General features: G+C 37.2%; 2 protein-coding genes across 4 annotated transcripts in view; one reads left to right on the top strand and one right to left on the bottom strand.

The window, feature by feature from the left end:
- TIMP3 (TIMP metallopeptidase inhibitor 3) overlaps window positions 1-16,572 on the top strand; it is a 44,722-nt gene extending 28,150 nt beyond the window's left edge. Inside the window, exons 2-6 of one of the 2 annotated variants that reach the window (XR_014026979.1) lie at window positions 6,758-6,840; window positions 10,421-10,532; window positions 11,194-11,315; window positions 13,070-15,778; window positions 15,846-16,572. Coding sequence is in view for 1 of the 2 variants with exons in the window: in XM_081331724.1 (XP_081187850.1) it covers window positions 6,758-6,840; window positions 10,421-10,532; window positions 11,194-11,315; window positions 13,070-13,267 (515 nt within the window). In the remaining variant the exon portion in view is untranslated. Of the gene's footprint in view, window positions 1-6,757; window positions 6,841-10,420; window positions 10,533-11,193; window positions 11,316-13,069 lie in introns of both variants that reach the window. The other variant, XM_081331724.1, reaches the window with a different exon arrangement.
- The window catches only part of SYN3 (synapsin III), a gene marked incomplete at its 5' end in the record, with an annotated part of 202,481 nt that overhangs the window by 149,014 nt on the left and 36,790 nt on the right, over window positions 1-16,677 (bottom strand). The gene's annotated exons all lie outside the window — the stretch shown is intronic.

The following is a 16,677-nucleotide window of genomic DNA, read 5'->3' as shown; positions in this document are numbered from 1 at the left end:
AAACGTCAGCAGGTCTGCGCGGAGGAACGGAGACCTGGGGAGGTTTGGGGAGGCGCCCAAACCTCCCCAAACGTCGGCAGGTCTGCGCGGAGGAACGGAGACCTGGGGAGGTTTGGGGAGGCGCCCAAACCTCCCCAAACGTCGGCAGGAGGAACGGAGACCTGCCGACGTTTGGGGAGGTTTGGGGAGGCGCCCAAACCTCCCCAAACGTCGGCAGGTCTGCGCGGAGGAACGGAGACCTGGGGAGGTTTGGGGAGGCGCCCAAACCTCCCCAAACGTCGGCAGGAGGAACGGAGACCTGCCGACGTTTGGGGAGGTTTGGGGAGGTGCCCAAACCTCCCCAAACGTTGGCAGGTCTGCGCGGAGGAACGGAGACCTGGGGAGGTTTGGGGAGGCGCCCAAACCTCCCCAAACGTCGGCAGGTCTGCGCGGAGGAACGGAGACCTGCCGACGTTTGGGGAGGCGCCCAAACCTCCCCAAACGTCGGCAGGTCTCCGTTCCTCCGCGCCCTGCCTGCCTGCTTCTTTCCGCAGCGGAAAGAAGCAGGCAGGCAGGGCGCGGAGGTCCGGAGACCTGCCGACGTTTGGGGAGGTGCGCGCGCACCTCCCCAAACCTCCCCAAACTTCGGCAGGTCTCCGGACGGCGGCGGCTTGGGAGAGGTGCGCGCGATCCTGGAAGCACCGAAGCCTCGGCCGCGCGCAAGTCCTCGGTAAGCTCCGGGCGGTCACTTGCTTCGCGTCTCCTGAGGGAAGGGGGGGCGACTGGAGCGGGCGTGTTTCCTCGCCTGCTGGGCGCCGCGATTTGCCCGGGGAACGCGCGGGCCCCGAATGGCAGCGTGGAGCGAGGAAGCGGACAGCCAGGGCTTCCCCGAGAGCCGCGGCCACACAGGGTATTCCTGTGTATTCAGGCTTGCAAAATGGCGGATCGAGCCTCTGCTGGCGGCAGAGGCTTGCAGAGCGCGGATCCAGCCTCCGCCGGCGGCGGAGGCTTGCAGAACGGCGGATCGGCTTATACTCGAGTCAACAACTTTTCCCAGTTTTTGGGGGTGAAATTGGGGGTCTCGGCTTATACTCGAGTCGGCTTATACTCAAGTATATACGGTAGGTTACAAAGATATAATGGCTTTAATTTTATCTGTTTTTTAGCTTTCAAGACAGCTGGTTCAAACAAAACACTAATGTTTTCAAGTAATTCTTAGCAATAAGGCTTTTTTAATATAGCATATGTATAAGCATATGGAAAATGTTATTTTTTAAATTAAAATAACTGCAGCTATATACATAATTGCATGACAATGCAATTGGTCTGTTGGATTGGTTTAGTATTATAAGCTAACTGGCTTGCTTATATTACTAGAATTTTATATGCTTATCCAAATTAATATTACATAAACAATTACAAATCATCTGTGAGACTTTAGCAGCTGCTCTCATCCCACAAAATAATTTGACCCTAAACCCCAAAGTATTCAGAAACATTCTTCACAGTCTGTTTTGATGGGCACCACTTCAAAGTGATTGTGGTTTAAAAATATGCTGCTATTCTGGTGTCCACTTGTGTGGGATACAATTTCCCATCAGTAATAGTAAGACTGTAGTAAGACACTGGAAAAAAAAGAGATAAAGAGAATGTTCAAGGTACATTTTTGCTGGAAAACATATGTGATGATGAAATAACTTTTAGAAATCTTTTTTTATTTAAAATAATTCTGGCTAATGAAATACAGAATTCAGAGCAGTGGATAGAACAAATCCCAAGCAGTAGACTTTTTACAACAGATTAGATGTCAGTTTAAAACTGAATGTTGTGCCCCTTATGGGCCACTATACACAGCTGGTTAGATATGTTGGCCTTGTGGGTCATATTATGCACAGTAAATGCAGAAGCTGCAATATTCGTACACATATGTCAAAGAATTGAATCTTTATAGTTTTTACTTATGCTTCTTCAGATATTTCATAACTCATTTCATAATCTTGTCTTGTACCTGCTTGAACATGCACCCCAATACTTGTTTGGTATTTATATATAAGCAGACATAGACCATCATTAAGAGAGAAATCTGTACAATCAGAGTTGTGATCCCATTACTTGCATAATACATTGATGATAGGAATATACATTTACATACATGTCTATCTACAGGATTCTGCTTCATTTAGAATATTGTTTCCTAGTAGCAGATATGGCTTAGCAAAGCAGTTTGTGCTAATATAGCCATTATTTAAAAACAAAAAACAAATTTCAGATTTTAAAAAATGTCTACCATATACTACAAGGTAATCATTTCTGAGTATCGTATACATGAGAATAGTCGTACTGATATCAACAAATTTGTTTTCAATTAAGTAGTTTGTACTGTAGATACTGTTACCATGTAGCCAGCATATTCCCATAATTTTATCATATGAATTTGTGTGAAGTTATTAATGGCCATGTGCAAAAGATGGAATTCATACAACCCCATCAAAGAAGGCCATGAAGGCAAAAGGGTTTATTCTGGTAAATGTAAACATATGCACTATGTGGAAAAATATTGGAATGAAAACTTTTTAAGACCATGGAAGAAAAGATGATTCTCAAAATAACAAATGGTTCCCATGTGAACTGGAGGTGTGAAACTGAATGGCAACTACATTAATTCAGAGCTGTAATAATCAGTTCAGATTTTTAGAATTTGTCTAAAGTTTTGGCCTCATCTGATAAGTTAGATTTTCATTTGGATATGTATATGTAAATAAGTGAGTGAAGGAAGATTTTAGATTAAAAAATGAACAATAAGTTAGAAACTTCTGTATGTTTCTACATGTCTGAAGACTTTTTTTATATAAAAACGGATAGGTAAAAATATTTATAATTTTCTGTATGACATTACAGGCTTTTGATTAAGATCTTTCTGCTCTCTTTTAACTCTGAGATAGCAAATGGTATGTATAACATTTCATATCAAACTGCTTCAAATTCAATATAAGTATGAAATGCTTCAAATATGATGCATCCATCTCATGCATTTTGAGCTCAAAATGGCTCTGTTCTGAACCTGACACACACTATTTCAAGCCTTCTAATGCAGAGCTCCCCAATGTTTCCGGCTTGGCAGTCTGGAAGGAAACGGAAATGTGCACACATGCAACCCAAGCATGCATGCATATGCAAATGGATGTGCACACGATGGGGCTAGCGTACATATGCATACGGGGCACGTGCACCCATGGCACGCATGCTGGCACCCTTGTGCATATGCAAATGGGCCGCTGGTGCCCATGTGGCACTGGCAGCAGTGCTAGTGTCCCCGTGTGTGCGCAAATAGGGCTGCTAATGCCTGTGCGGTGGTGCTACCACAAGTGGGGCTCACCAGCTATTCCTGGGGTCCGGTGGCCAAGATGCCATAGCCTGGTATTGGGCCATGGACCATAGGTTGGGGACCCCTGCTCTAATGCTTCCAAAATGCTCAAAACAATATGTTTTTCATGAGAAACGATTGTTTTGCATTAAAAAAAGGACAAGGTAATTTGATTTGTAATTTTTGCACAACTGTAGAAAATTAGGTAGTCACAACTTGTTCTCCTGCATTTGCAAATTAAACTGGATGGGCAGATGGTTGGGAGAGAGGGTGGGAGATATAAAAAGTACAGGCAACCTCTGGTAACACCAGAATTCTACTCTACATTCCATTTGGTATTATTTGAAACTCTTATTCAGTACTCTTGTTGGTCTAGAAAAAAAATGATTTCTCCTTTTATTATGTTTGGCATGAGCATTCTTAAATCATAAAGTCCAATATGGTACATGTGTAACTACTAAGATATGTCTTTAAAAATCACATTTTTCCCAAACATGTATCATGTCAAAGATAAAGTCCTGTATGGATAAGTTGCATTCTGAACTAGATCCATTTTCAATTTCATTAACATCAATAACATCTCTTATCTTTCTATCTGAAGGTTTCATTGTATGGAATTGTTGAAGAAGGATAATTATTCAATTCCAGCAATAATTCTAGCAATGAGTGATAAAATCCATGGCTATAAGTGAATTCGTAATAGCCTGTATTTGATTCATTTGGCACAAGTGCAAACTAATATTTAGTTAGAAATAATGTTAGAAGTGAGGCACATGTTTTTTAAAAAATATTCTAAAAGGGATAAAGCAGAAAAGCTCTCAAAATTACAAATTATCACATACATTGGTTGCATCTCTATTCTTTCAGGTGCTTATGTTTCTTTGAGCCTATCTCAAGGCTGGAAAATATGTTGACATAATTAATTATGTGAGCCCTACATAGTGAACTGGAGTAATGTAAATGAATTTCACCAGTTTTCTTTTTTTGTTGAAGGAAAATGTCACATGCCTACTTTTGAGTCAAAACAAAATTTAACAAGATAATTGTTTTTCTTGGATAAATATTTTTGAATAATTAAAATCTAGATCATTACCATTTACTCGGTATTTGATGAAATAGTAGGACAGTTTTGGCAGGAAAAGAGAAATGATGAAACATTTCATTTAATGTTATGGCAAACTCCTTTAAATTTTTCAAGCCTGTTTTATCTGTTATTTGTTAACAGAGTTTAAGGATGTACAAGCCTCTCTTGAGAGACTCCACTTTTCTTACAGAAATTCATTATAAGTTCTCAAATGTTCTGACTCAATATGTACCTGACAAGTTCACTATAAATGAAATTAAGCAGCCACACTCTAGAATAACTTGTTCATTGTTCATCCTTTAGTCCATAGTCTATGTCTTGTTTAGTATTATTTTAGATTTATATCCTACATTTATTTTGTATTACATTTAATTTGCATTACTTCATAAGGCCTACTGTCTCCTTTTTCACCACAACAGTCTTGTGAGCTGATTTGGGCTGGGAGAGAATGACTAGCTCAAAGTCATTCAGCTGGCTTTCACAATGTAATTCAGTTCTCATTTCTAGCACAGAACATTAGCCAGTGTTTAGTTGAGAATCTTACATTAAATTGCTCTCTACTTCTTAGAGACTGTTAGTGTGATGGAATGTAGTAAGGAGATGTATTCCCAGGAGAAGGTGATAACATTTCAGAGGAGTATGAGGTACCTCAGATCAGATGTGTGAGAGGAATAGGGTGAAGACATCCCCTCTCTAATAGCTCACAGAGAATATTGTAGGGGCAAATAGTAGAGTGCTCAGTCTGGCAAGATTTTGTCTATAGTATAAAGAACTCAGCTTGGAAATATCACCACGTGTCATTCTTGGTTTTGGGCCTGATAGTCTCTAGGCTTTATATAATGATTCCATCCTGTCTTCAGCAACATATAGTTTTCTATTCCACTAACAGGTCTAGGTTTGCAACTTACTGCACTAGCTGAGCTGAGAATGGAATAAAAAGACCTCTTTGCAAATATAACCTTCTAAAGGAAAGCACTAAGAAATTTACTGATAAAATACTTTGTAGCATCTTGATGATCCCATCTTGATATATTGATTTACTAGAGGAAGAGATCACTAGCTCTTTCAAGGCTACAGCCACAACACAAAGTGGTCAATTCAAGGCTTAGGTGAGGGGGAAAGTGTTACAATTCAATCTATTTATGAATATGAATGAATATGTCCATAATTGCCCAGTGTATTTTAACAATGATATAGAACTGTGCTATGAGGAGCTTACAATTTACATTTCTTATTCTTGGGGAATTAATGACAGAAAGAAAATGTAATGAAAAAAGTAGATGCAAAAGTAACATTAGATAATGTATATGCACTATAAAATATAGTTGCATATCCTTAAGTAATTTATGAAAAAAATGCTTAAGATTACCACTTCAGATAGATGTACAAAATCTGCAAGAATCCAGATAACCACTAAAATAGTAGCCATGAGACACAGTTCCTGGCTGAGGGAGTAAAGGAGGCTATCTTTTAGAAAGCTAACTTTCACTCACAGGGGCTATTGAGGACCACTCCTGAGCTTGAGCTAAGTAGGGTCAAATCTAGTTAGTGCTTGGATGGCTGACTGTCAGGAAATGTCAGAGATGTAGGTTAGATTGGGGAGTTGGGAGTGGGGGGGAACGTAAGGACACCATAAAGGAAACAATGCAAACCAGTTATATACTGTTGCAAAAATAAAGGCTACCCAGATGTCTCCATGAAATGAACAAGAGAGGACTTTAACTGAAGAAAAGTTTACCTTGCTAATCCTGCATGGTTCTAAAATTAGATCGGGCTGATGTAATCATGCCCTGATGCAAACTAACAGCCAGCACCAGCCTGCAACCCGCCTAAATGCAAGAATCCAGCGATGGACAGGCACGGCCAGTGTCGTAATTCACAGGACCTTTAATGGGCCTCCCCCTCCCCCAGGCCCTCTTCCTTCACACCTGCTGCTAAGCGGTGGCTCGGGCGGCCTTGCCTGCCTCCTCTGAACTTTGCTCGCAGCTGGCACTGCAGCAACAGCTCCCTCTGGAAGGACAACAAAGAAAGACCCTATTGGCTTTTGAAAGCCAATAGAGGGAGTAGCACAGCTTGTGCAAATGTTGAAAAAATCCGTCAAAAAAAGGTGCCGGAACGCCATTCTGAGCGTTCTATGAGAAAAAAAACAACCCTGATTAGCAGTAATATTTCAAGTATAAATCAAGTAGCATTTCCACATTGCATTCTGCAAACCGAAACTTTAAAAATCTAACCCACTATGTATTTATACTATTCAAAAATGAGCTATTAGTAAGGATAAATTAGAGAATGAAGATGCTATTCACTTGACCTGTCGTCTTTTATTGCAGTTATTCGGGCCAAGGTAGTGGGCAAGAAACTTATGAAAGATGGACCATTTGGGACAATGCGATACACTGTCAAACAAATGAAGGTGAGTGAACATATGCCAGTTATTTTGAGTTGAAACAACAAAACATTTTCAGAGATCATCAGGTAGGTCATTCAGTCCCCTGAGCTCATTCATATCCCAACTAATGAATGACTTGTATAATTTTGTGAATAAACAAAGGTGATTTCCCACAAGTAAGCTTTTTTCTCCATATAAAGTTGTGCTAATTTAATCTCTTAATATTTGTATTTACTGTTTTTATTGTTGTTTTATTGTTGTTAGCCGCCCTGAGTCCTTCGGGAGATAGGGCGGCATACAAGTCCCATAATTAAATTAAATTAATTTACATATGCATAGAAAGACCTAACTCTTCATTTGTGTTAAGTGATTCTTTCCAACTTGACAAATGTTTAAATTTTCATGTGTATAGAAAGAATTGTTTATAATTTGTACTTATTAACAGGTTAGTGTAAAAAGTCATTGCTACTATGGCCTTAGAAGTAGGAGGACTCTGTCTCTCCCTAAAAGTGAAAAGAGGATAATAATTTTATGGTTAAAAACTACTGATTTCAGCACAGACTCTTTAAGTGTAATTACCTAATTTCTTTTGATTAACAAATTGACAAACGTTTTGCAGTAAACAGTTGGGGATAGAAAGAAGTATTAGGAGAATATAGGAGTCTGATCATTTGCCCCTGCTCCTTCTGTTTGCATTGTATTTCAATGGAAAAATGTTGGCTTAGGAGAGAAGTAAAATCATGACTTCTTTGAAACGGGGCTAGATTAAAGTTTCTTGTTACTTACCATTGTTAAATTGTCTTGCCCTGCTCTACCAGGTGTGTGTACACAAATGATATATTTTCCACTTCCTTCTATAAAATAATTTAATTGAAGAAGCTTAATTTCTTGTTTTTAATCATTTGAAGGGAAAATATTCTTTACAAAGTCCACCTTTGACAGGGCAGCCACAATCTCATCTGCGTCTTTTGAGTTCTAAGTCTATAGAATGAACTTATAGCTAAATGTACCCTGCAGTCATTCTAGAAATTATATTAAAAGGCTTTTTTAGGTTTCCCACTTTAAGATAGGAGAAAAATAACTAATAAAAGGAAACAAACTTTTCTAAATACTCGTATCTTCAACAGATTGGGTAGGTAAGTATAGTAATGAGTAGAAAAGGTTTGGTAGGTTGAGCTGTGGTGGCACAGTGGTTAGAATGCAATACTGCAGGCTACTTCTGCTGACTGCCTGCAGTTTGGCAGTTTGATTCTGACCGGCTCAAGGATGACTCAGCCTTCCATCCTTCTGAGGTTGGTAAAATGAGGACCCAGATTGTTGGGGGCAATATGTTGACTCTGTAAACTGCTTAGAGAGGGCTGTAAAGCACTGTGAAGCAATATATAAGTCTAAGTACTATTGCTATTGAGAAAATTTCACGTCAGCTATAGGCAACATCCTGAAAGCAGGAAGTTTTTCCACAGAAGAAAAGATGTATTAGTCTGTGGGGTTCTTGGTGCTCTCTGAGCTTGGTTGTTTTCTTGCAGTCATTTCACTACTAGCACTGATGATGTTACCTAGTTGGGTAATGAAATATCTACACAGCCAAGTCAGAGAGTACCAAGGATCCCACAGTTCAAACCTGAGCTACAAATATTCTCTTCTATTGAAATATTAGTCTAATGGAAGAGATTTTTCTTAATTTATTGCTTGACTTTGTGCATTTCATACAACTAATGTGGTGGAGCAAATACAACATTTACAGGATAGGAATGTTAAAATGACAGCTATTTCATGCACAGTGTTCCTTCATGCAACCTGCCTCCTATGATTCTGTAGAGATTGCATAGATTGCCTTGTAATGTTTCAATTTACAAAAAAAAACTATTCTGCATAATAAAATAGAACTCCATTATCACACATCTTTCTCTGAGAGTCAAAGTAATGTTCTGCGACATATACATATACAAACTACCATTTGCACATGTGTGTGTGTGTGCAAATGGTAGTCATATTCAAACATTTTCACATTTCTCTGTGCTTACAGTTAATGAAGGAAAAGCAAATACATACTTGTTTGATACTTATTTATAGAATATCTGTTTTGGACTTTCATTATGAAATAGATCTAGTAGCCACTTTTTATGCTCTGCCTAAATGTTGTTTTAAAATCAGTTTTTAGGTTGGGAATCAATTATATGTATATTTCAGTATATCCTAGATCACAATTTATGGAAATGTATTGAAACAAATGACTGATTTGTTCACTACATGTTATTTCATTAAGAAATACTGCTTAGTTTGAGACGGTGTGATGTAGAGTTTAGGGAGATAGAATAGGATAGGGCATTTCAGTTCTATTTTCAACCATAATAACACAATAATAATTTCAAGCCAGTCACTATCTTCCAGAATATTATACCTCATGAGATTGTTGTAAGAATAAATTTTGAGGAAATAATATTATTTATCCTATCTTAGACCTTTGTAGCATCAACAAGTATAACAAACAAATGAATCTAAAATTATGTAAAAAAATAAGCTCCAAAACTCTTAAATTTTTGGCAGAATTAGTTAACAAGTGCCCTGTTTGCTTTTTGTTCCCCCCCCAACATGTCTTATAGTGAGAAACCTTCATGAAGCTCCTTGTTTAGAAATAATTGGACACTTGAAGCCTGGTTAGATTTACTTGTTCATTCTGAAGAAAAAAAAAATCTTTCCTCCTCCGTCACTTTGGTTCTTTTCTGTACTCCCAGTATAATAAACAGACTTCACTTGAACCTGTTGCTCTGGACATTCTTTTGTTAACTGACCTCTTATGTAATGTTAAAAATGTGCTCTGATTTATTTTTCTTGGCTGTTACATCTCAGTCATAAGACTAGTTTAATGTCTTTAGAAGAATGAGGATTTTTTTTAAAAAAAGCAATAGACTTTGGCAGTGACTGTAGAAACCTGAAGCATATTACACAAAGTAATTTAGTTATTGAGCAAAATAGCCATTTGCCTGCCTCCTAAGAACAGTAATTCTGTTTATATGGCATCATCTTTCCATCTTAGTATAAAAGCTGTGAGCAAGCAGAGATGGTTTTTTTAGGTCATTACAAACCAGTGTTGACATGCCTTGAGTAGAATTTTACCCTGTAATGACAGATCCTATGAGTAGCAATGCTACCTTGATTGCTCTAACAAAAATATGAACATGTGAAACCTCCTGTTTAAATAGATCCGAGAATGGAACAGGTTCCACAAGATTCTGCTCAAGGTTAATAAAAGTTCTCTGCTAGTCTATATCTTTTGAAGAATCAAGGAATATTGGTTTCTTTTTTGAAGACTTTACAAATTTTTCCAGAACAAGAGAAAGCTAGATGTGACAGACAGTTTTTGAATGGAGTCAAAATATGTGTACTCTACAATCCTAAACCATTTATCTTAGCTCTGCTTCTAGGGACATTGAAAACTGTAGGTCAGGATTCTGGAATAATCAGGGATACACATTCTGCTTAAAATAAAGATAGAAGAGGAAGTAGCTGGATAATGGAAAAAGTGATGGGTTTGGGGGTTGGTTTGTTTTGGTTTGCACTGCATTTCATTAAAACATCTTGTGTGTTTGCTCTCTTTTTGTAGATGTACAGAGGTTTTGACAAGATGCCACATGTTCAGTACATCTACACTGAGGCTTCCGAAAGTCTTTGTGGAGTCAAGTTGGAGGTCAACAAGTATCAGTACATGATTACAGGTAAAAACCCAACAAATTTTCTGCTGTGGCATGCTTACAGGTTGCATTAGTTTTAGCTATTTTTAGAGGCTGAAGTTCAGCATTACTGGGGGCAGTTTATAAGTATTTATTCCAGTCATTATATTGAGGTCTATTGTCATGCATACATTAGTCTATTTTGCATTCACATGGTCAGATTTTAAACTAGAAATCCTAAAAATAATGTATATTATTTGGAACCTGTTTTAAAGAGTGTGTGTTTAAGGCTTTTTAAAAATCCAGTAAATATTAGGACTTTCAATTCAGCTGGGAGTGCATTCCAAATAAATGAGGCAGCATATTTTAACCTCTTAATTCCAGGTTAAGATATCTTCTTTCCCTGGGCTTCTTTAAAACAATATAATACAGATGTATTATTTCTCTCTGATGATGATGATGATTGGGTCTTTGTTTTTATCTAATTTATCTGCTTAATTAGCTTTTATTAGAGTTGTATCAATAAAATATTCCATATGAGAAATTATTCAATTGCTCTTTCTAAACTTACTATAATTGGAAATGTTGGGAAATTTTGTATCAGAAAAGGACAGTCTTTTAAAGTTGTTTTCCCCCAATAAATTAGGAAATTACCTTGAGCTCTTGAATGACACTGGAATGGATAATTTGTGCTTATGTTTTGTAGGTCGAGTTTATGATGGAAAGGTTTATACTGGACTGTGTAATCTGAATGAAAAGTGGGATCGATTGACCTTGTCTCAGCGCAAAGGACTAAACCACCGTTACCATCTAGGTTGTGGCTGCAAGGTAAGAGATGTCTCTGCCAACCTGATACATTTGAGATGTTTATTATTTATTTAATCAAGGTATATAGTTGTATACTTGACTCATAGTTCAAGGTGGAATTCATCAATAAAGAACTCCAACTCAGTAAAAACAATACAATAAAACAAATAGTAAACATAATCCCAAACAGAAACACATAAAGTGCTGTGAAAAAGTCACCCTAAGCTCATACCACTCCTAGATGCAATGCCAGTGGGGAAAAAATAGCACTTTAATACTTTTCAAAAGGAAGATAGTAGCAGGTGCAACCAATTTTTTTGGGGGGGATACTCTTATTAAGATCAAGGGAAGCAACAGAAAAGGCCTGTCTCTTGGGTTCAACTAATGAGACCAAGAGAATGTCTTCTTGTCAGATCTTACTAGATGTGCAGGAATGATCAGAATAGATGATTGTGAATGTAATCCTTATACGTAAGAACCAACACTTTGAATTGTATCTAGAAGCACAATGGTAAACACTGCAATTCGTGAAGTAGAGGTGTTACATGGGTGTGCTGAGGTATATCAGTAACTACCATCCTTCTGCTCTCTGCACCAACTGAAGCTTTTGAATGGTCATCTAGGTTTGGCCTCATGTAGAACACATTGAGGTAATCTGATTGTGAGATGAATAATGCACATGTGAGAATAAACAGGTTCTCCTGATCTAAAACTGTTGCAAAAGATGGAACTGTGCAATGTCCCTAAGCACTATAGCTGCCATCTGCTCTTAATGTAGGAGTTGTGAGTCTAGGAGTACCTCCAAATTACTCACTGTTTAGGGTAGTGCAACCCTATCCAGAACCAAAGACTGAGTGATATCTAGTACTGTGTCAATGGATGACCTCACTGAGTGATCTCATGTAGATGTTAAGCAGAAATGGAAAAAGAACTACTTCCTGAGACACCTCACAAAGTAACAGCCAGAGATGAATGAAGGTGAATATACGTGTCCCATAATAATGTTTCAGGATCCAATCTGGGTCAGTCGCCAATGAACGACCCAGATAGGATCCTGTAACAACAGCCATATCTTTGCCACTTATCAATACTGAATGGAACTGGCCTCATATGAATGATGAGAACAGTGCAGTGCACTGCTTCTAGTTCCCAATCCTCTGAACTAATCCAAAAAGATACTATGATTAATATTCTGGGATAGATGGTTCAGAAAGGCAACAAAAAGGAATTGTACTCCTTGGTGAAAATCTGGGGATGAAAATGAGGCCTGCAAACTCCAGGAACTTATTATAATGTTGTTGCTCTCATTCTAGGATTACGATTTTCAGACTCAATAAATCACCAGATGGTTTAAAATATTGAAAATGAGATTAAAATGGATTGAAATAATTCTCTACCTTATGACTAATCTAGTGGTATATGCTACTTTTTGTATATAAGAGAATTTCAATTTCAATTCAATTACCAATTGCAGTTAGACTTTATATACCACTTCACAGTGCTTTACATTCCTCTCTAAGCAATTTACAAAGTCTGCATATTGTTCCCCAACAATCTGGGTCCTCATTTTACTGACCTCAGAAGGATGGAAGGATGAGTAAACTTTGACCCAGTGAGAATCGAACTGCCAAACTGTTGGCAGCAGTCAGCAGAATTAGCCTGCAATATTGCATTCTAACCACTGCGCCACCACGGCTCAGAAGATATATATATATGAACACAAAATTTACAGTCTTAAAGTGTCTGATTAATTCATTTGTTTTTTGTAATTATAGATTAAACCCTGCTACTATCTTCCTTGCTTTGTGACCTCCAAGAATGAATGCCTCTGGACAGACATGCTTTCCAGCTTTGGCCAACCAGGGTACCAGTCAAAGCATTATGCTTGCATCAAACACAAAGATGGCTACTGCAGCTGGTATAGAGGATGGGCACCTCCTGATAAAACCATCATCAATGCAACTGACCCCTGAAATTCCATTTATCTTTCTTTCCTGTTCTTTTCTTCCCATGTGGCTGAGCATTCTTTGGACACTAACGCATATTTGATCATGATGGCAACCATGATATTAGTGCCTGTTTCTTGCAATTTTTAGCACTTCGAACTGTTGTGATTTTTAAATCTATGCTGTCTTAACTCTTTTTTAAAATTATCTTTTAAAAATTGCTCTCGTCCCATGTTGATCAAATATTTATCTGGTGTGTGAACAGAAGTTCCCAGATAATCAAGGGAGCTTTTGCTTAAAGTTTTTATAGCACTATACATATAGCAATATATATTTTTATAGGAAAACATAAATCTCAAAAATTTCCTGATTAAAATTCTATTCCCTCTTCATTTCCTGTGCTGCTGTTTTATTCTCACACTCAGTTCTCTAGAGCAGGTAGCTATGAACGCAGCCAGTTGGGATTAATCACCATTGTGAATCACATAATGAAGGGATGCAAAGAAACTCATCATGCTTATATAGAATGGAATATGGAGTATTTGGGACAATTCCTTTGTATGAATTTAAAAGATTGCAGACTTCAAAATGCCTGTCCATTCCAATATGAATGTAGAAATTTCGTGGCAGTTCTAGGTTTGCACATAAAATAAATTTCTTTAAAAAATCAAAATCAATTAAAATGAAGCTAACACATCTTCTAAATGTGGAACAAACCTGTTGAGAACCAAATCAACACCAGATATTTTTGTGGCTTTGATGTGGATGTAAAACTGCTTCTTCAATATTTGTTTTACACACAACTTTCCCAGAATTTTGTGTAGAGGGGACAAAGTCAGAGCACAGGAGGAAAGAAACAACCCTCACTGGGACATATTGATGTAAGAAACCAGCTGCCCAAACATTGCTTTTGCTGAACAAAAATGTATGTAGATAATAATGATATAAGCTATTTTTGACAGGACGTGATTCTGTTTCATGCTATAAGTAATAAAAAGTTACATGCTTTTGTTTCAAAGGAGCAACTTTTCACATTCCAAGTCATTAGTTACTATTTTATTTTTTAGTTCTAACACTACTGTAGTTGCAGTAAATTCTAAAGCAGTGATAATAATCTGTTTTTATTCCCTTCCCTGTACTGTATGCTTGTTTTCCTTCTTGCCATCAAAGAAATATTTTCATGGTTCCTTATCCTCTTTCCTTAAAAATATACAATAGAATGGTGTTATAAAAGTGCCTTACTATTGTATGAATACTGGTTCAGCCTGTACTTTGAAAAATAATAATTTTTTCATAGTTTTTCATGATGCGGTATTTTGTAAATTCTATTATATAGGAATCTTTTCATAATATTTTATTCTCCTGTGAATACTGGCAAGGCAGCAAGCGATTGCTTATTCATAATATTTTTCCTACTCATTGTGTTTATCAATAGGCACAGTGAAAATAGAGAAGATGGGTAGGGAATATATTAAAACCTACTTTTCCTGCCTTAAATGTCATTCTTAAAGAACTAGACCTATTAACTAAAATAATACTTTTAGGGGAGGCTATTATGTATTCCACTGCTGGCTACAATCAAACAGCCCTGTGGTTTGGGCACACTATGCTTTCTAGCAGTAAGGAATTGGCTATTCTGCTTTCACTACAGTCTTTATTTCTTTTATGAAAAGGTGTAATATAAAAATCTTTTAAAATTAATTTAAGAGCGAAGTTTCCGTTGGAGTTGGCAACTGCATAATTTACTGAGACTAGAGTGGGGTGAAGGTTAATACTTAATACAAGCACATGTTCTGTCCTTTTGTGCTATTATAATTTGTCTTAACATTACTTTCTGTCTTCAATTCATTCCTCCTAAGAAACAGAGCTGCCATAAGTTCAAAATTGTTCTGTAATAAAACCGAAAAATGCATCCAGTTTTCTCAGTTGAACTGAATAGGTTTTTGTAACAGAGAGAGCTTAATATTACCAGTAGAGCATCCACATCACAAAAGAGATGGCTGACAGGAGTGAGGACACTCATACACAGAAATCTATATTGCCCTATTTGTAGAGATAAACTTGATTTAAGCTCAGATCTTAAAGGCAAGAAGAAAGCAGCTGTATCCTATTTTGATCTCTCATTTCACTGAATGGCAGTTCTAGATTATTATTATTTTCACTTATTAAGGTCGTACCTGAATCACCATAATACTGCAGTCAAAAAATGGTGAAAATATCTTATGCTAAGAGAAAACATGTTCGTATTCAGGTTGTAATGTATCTCTGTATTTTAAGAAATAAATTAGCGTACCTATCCAGTAAAATATATTTCTCTATGTGGGTGTCTATTCTACACCACAGAAGATAAGAGTTATTTGAGGAAGAGTGATAGCTTAATCAACAATCCTCTTACAGGGTGGCTTGGTTCTTGGGGTTTTTTTTTAATAAGGAGGCAAAAAAGAGGGGGAAAACCCAGCAAAAAATACATTTCTTTTGGGATACCTTCAGTGTTTTCATTGCTAAAACTTACTTTACAGTATTTTTTTTTAAAGAAAAGTGAGCCATCCAGAGTTTGGTACAAGATGGGTGGCTATATAAATGTTTGCTTAAAACATTTATATAGCCACCCATCTTGTATAACGGGCCTTTTTATCATTCCCGTTATACAGACTGTAATGTGGGATTTGAAATGGTAGTCTGACTCGAGTGTGTTCATCCAGCACACTATTAGCAAGATGCCCTGAGTGCTTAGTTTTGTATTTGATGTATGGGCCTGAGCCACTCTTCTTAGTCAGCTGGTGTTTTTCCACGGATTCCAGAAGTTATAAGACCTGATATATCTAATTATGAACTCATCTGCAAAGGATTCAATCTAGCATGTGTTTTTTCTTCAGAAGGGAGTTGCATTAAATTTGATGGAGGTTATTCTCAGGAAAGCATGCATATGACTGCAGAATTAGGATTTAATTCTATTTACACCTTAGTAATAAACCCTACTGATTCCAACAATTTTTTTTTGTAGAAACAGGCCTAGGATCAAGATGTAAAGAATTGTTTTGTTTTTTGCATTACCATTGTTAGCAATTATGAACATTAGAGTGGAAATAAATGCAATCTAGGAGAAAGCTCCCCAAAAGGAATGTACTTTTTGCTTAGTTTAGTAGCACTGTTGGCAGTTTTCCTCCTTGTTTTGTTATTTATAAATTTTATATTCATTGAATGTATATTGTCTTTTAAGGTAATAATGTTCACTTTTTATAGTGTATCTTTATTCTAAACAATAAAGTGTTTTATTTCTTACCACAGATATTCTATCATCTCTATTGTAACTCATTTTGCTCAATAAAAAGGTCTCCAACTGAATATTGTTGGAAACAAGTTCATGGCTGATGTGCATCTGATAGTCCTTCTCACAGGCAAATTTTATCTATGTTTGTCATATTTAACTTGAATAC

This window comes from Vipera berus, assembly GCF_964194415.1.
Source record: "Vipera berus genome assembly, chromosome: 6".
NCBI lineage: Eukaryota > Metazoa > Chordata > Lepidosauria > Squamata > Viperidae > Vipera > Vipera berus.
This window is presented reverse-complemented; position numbering and strand designations above follow the sequence as displayed.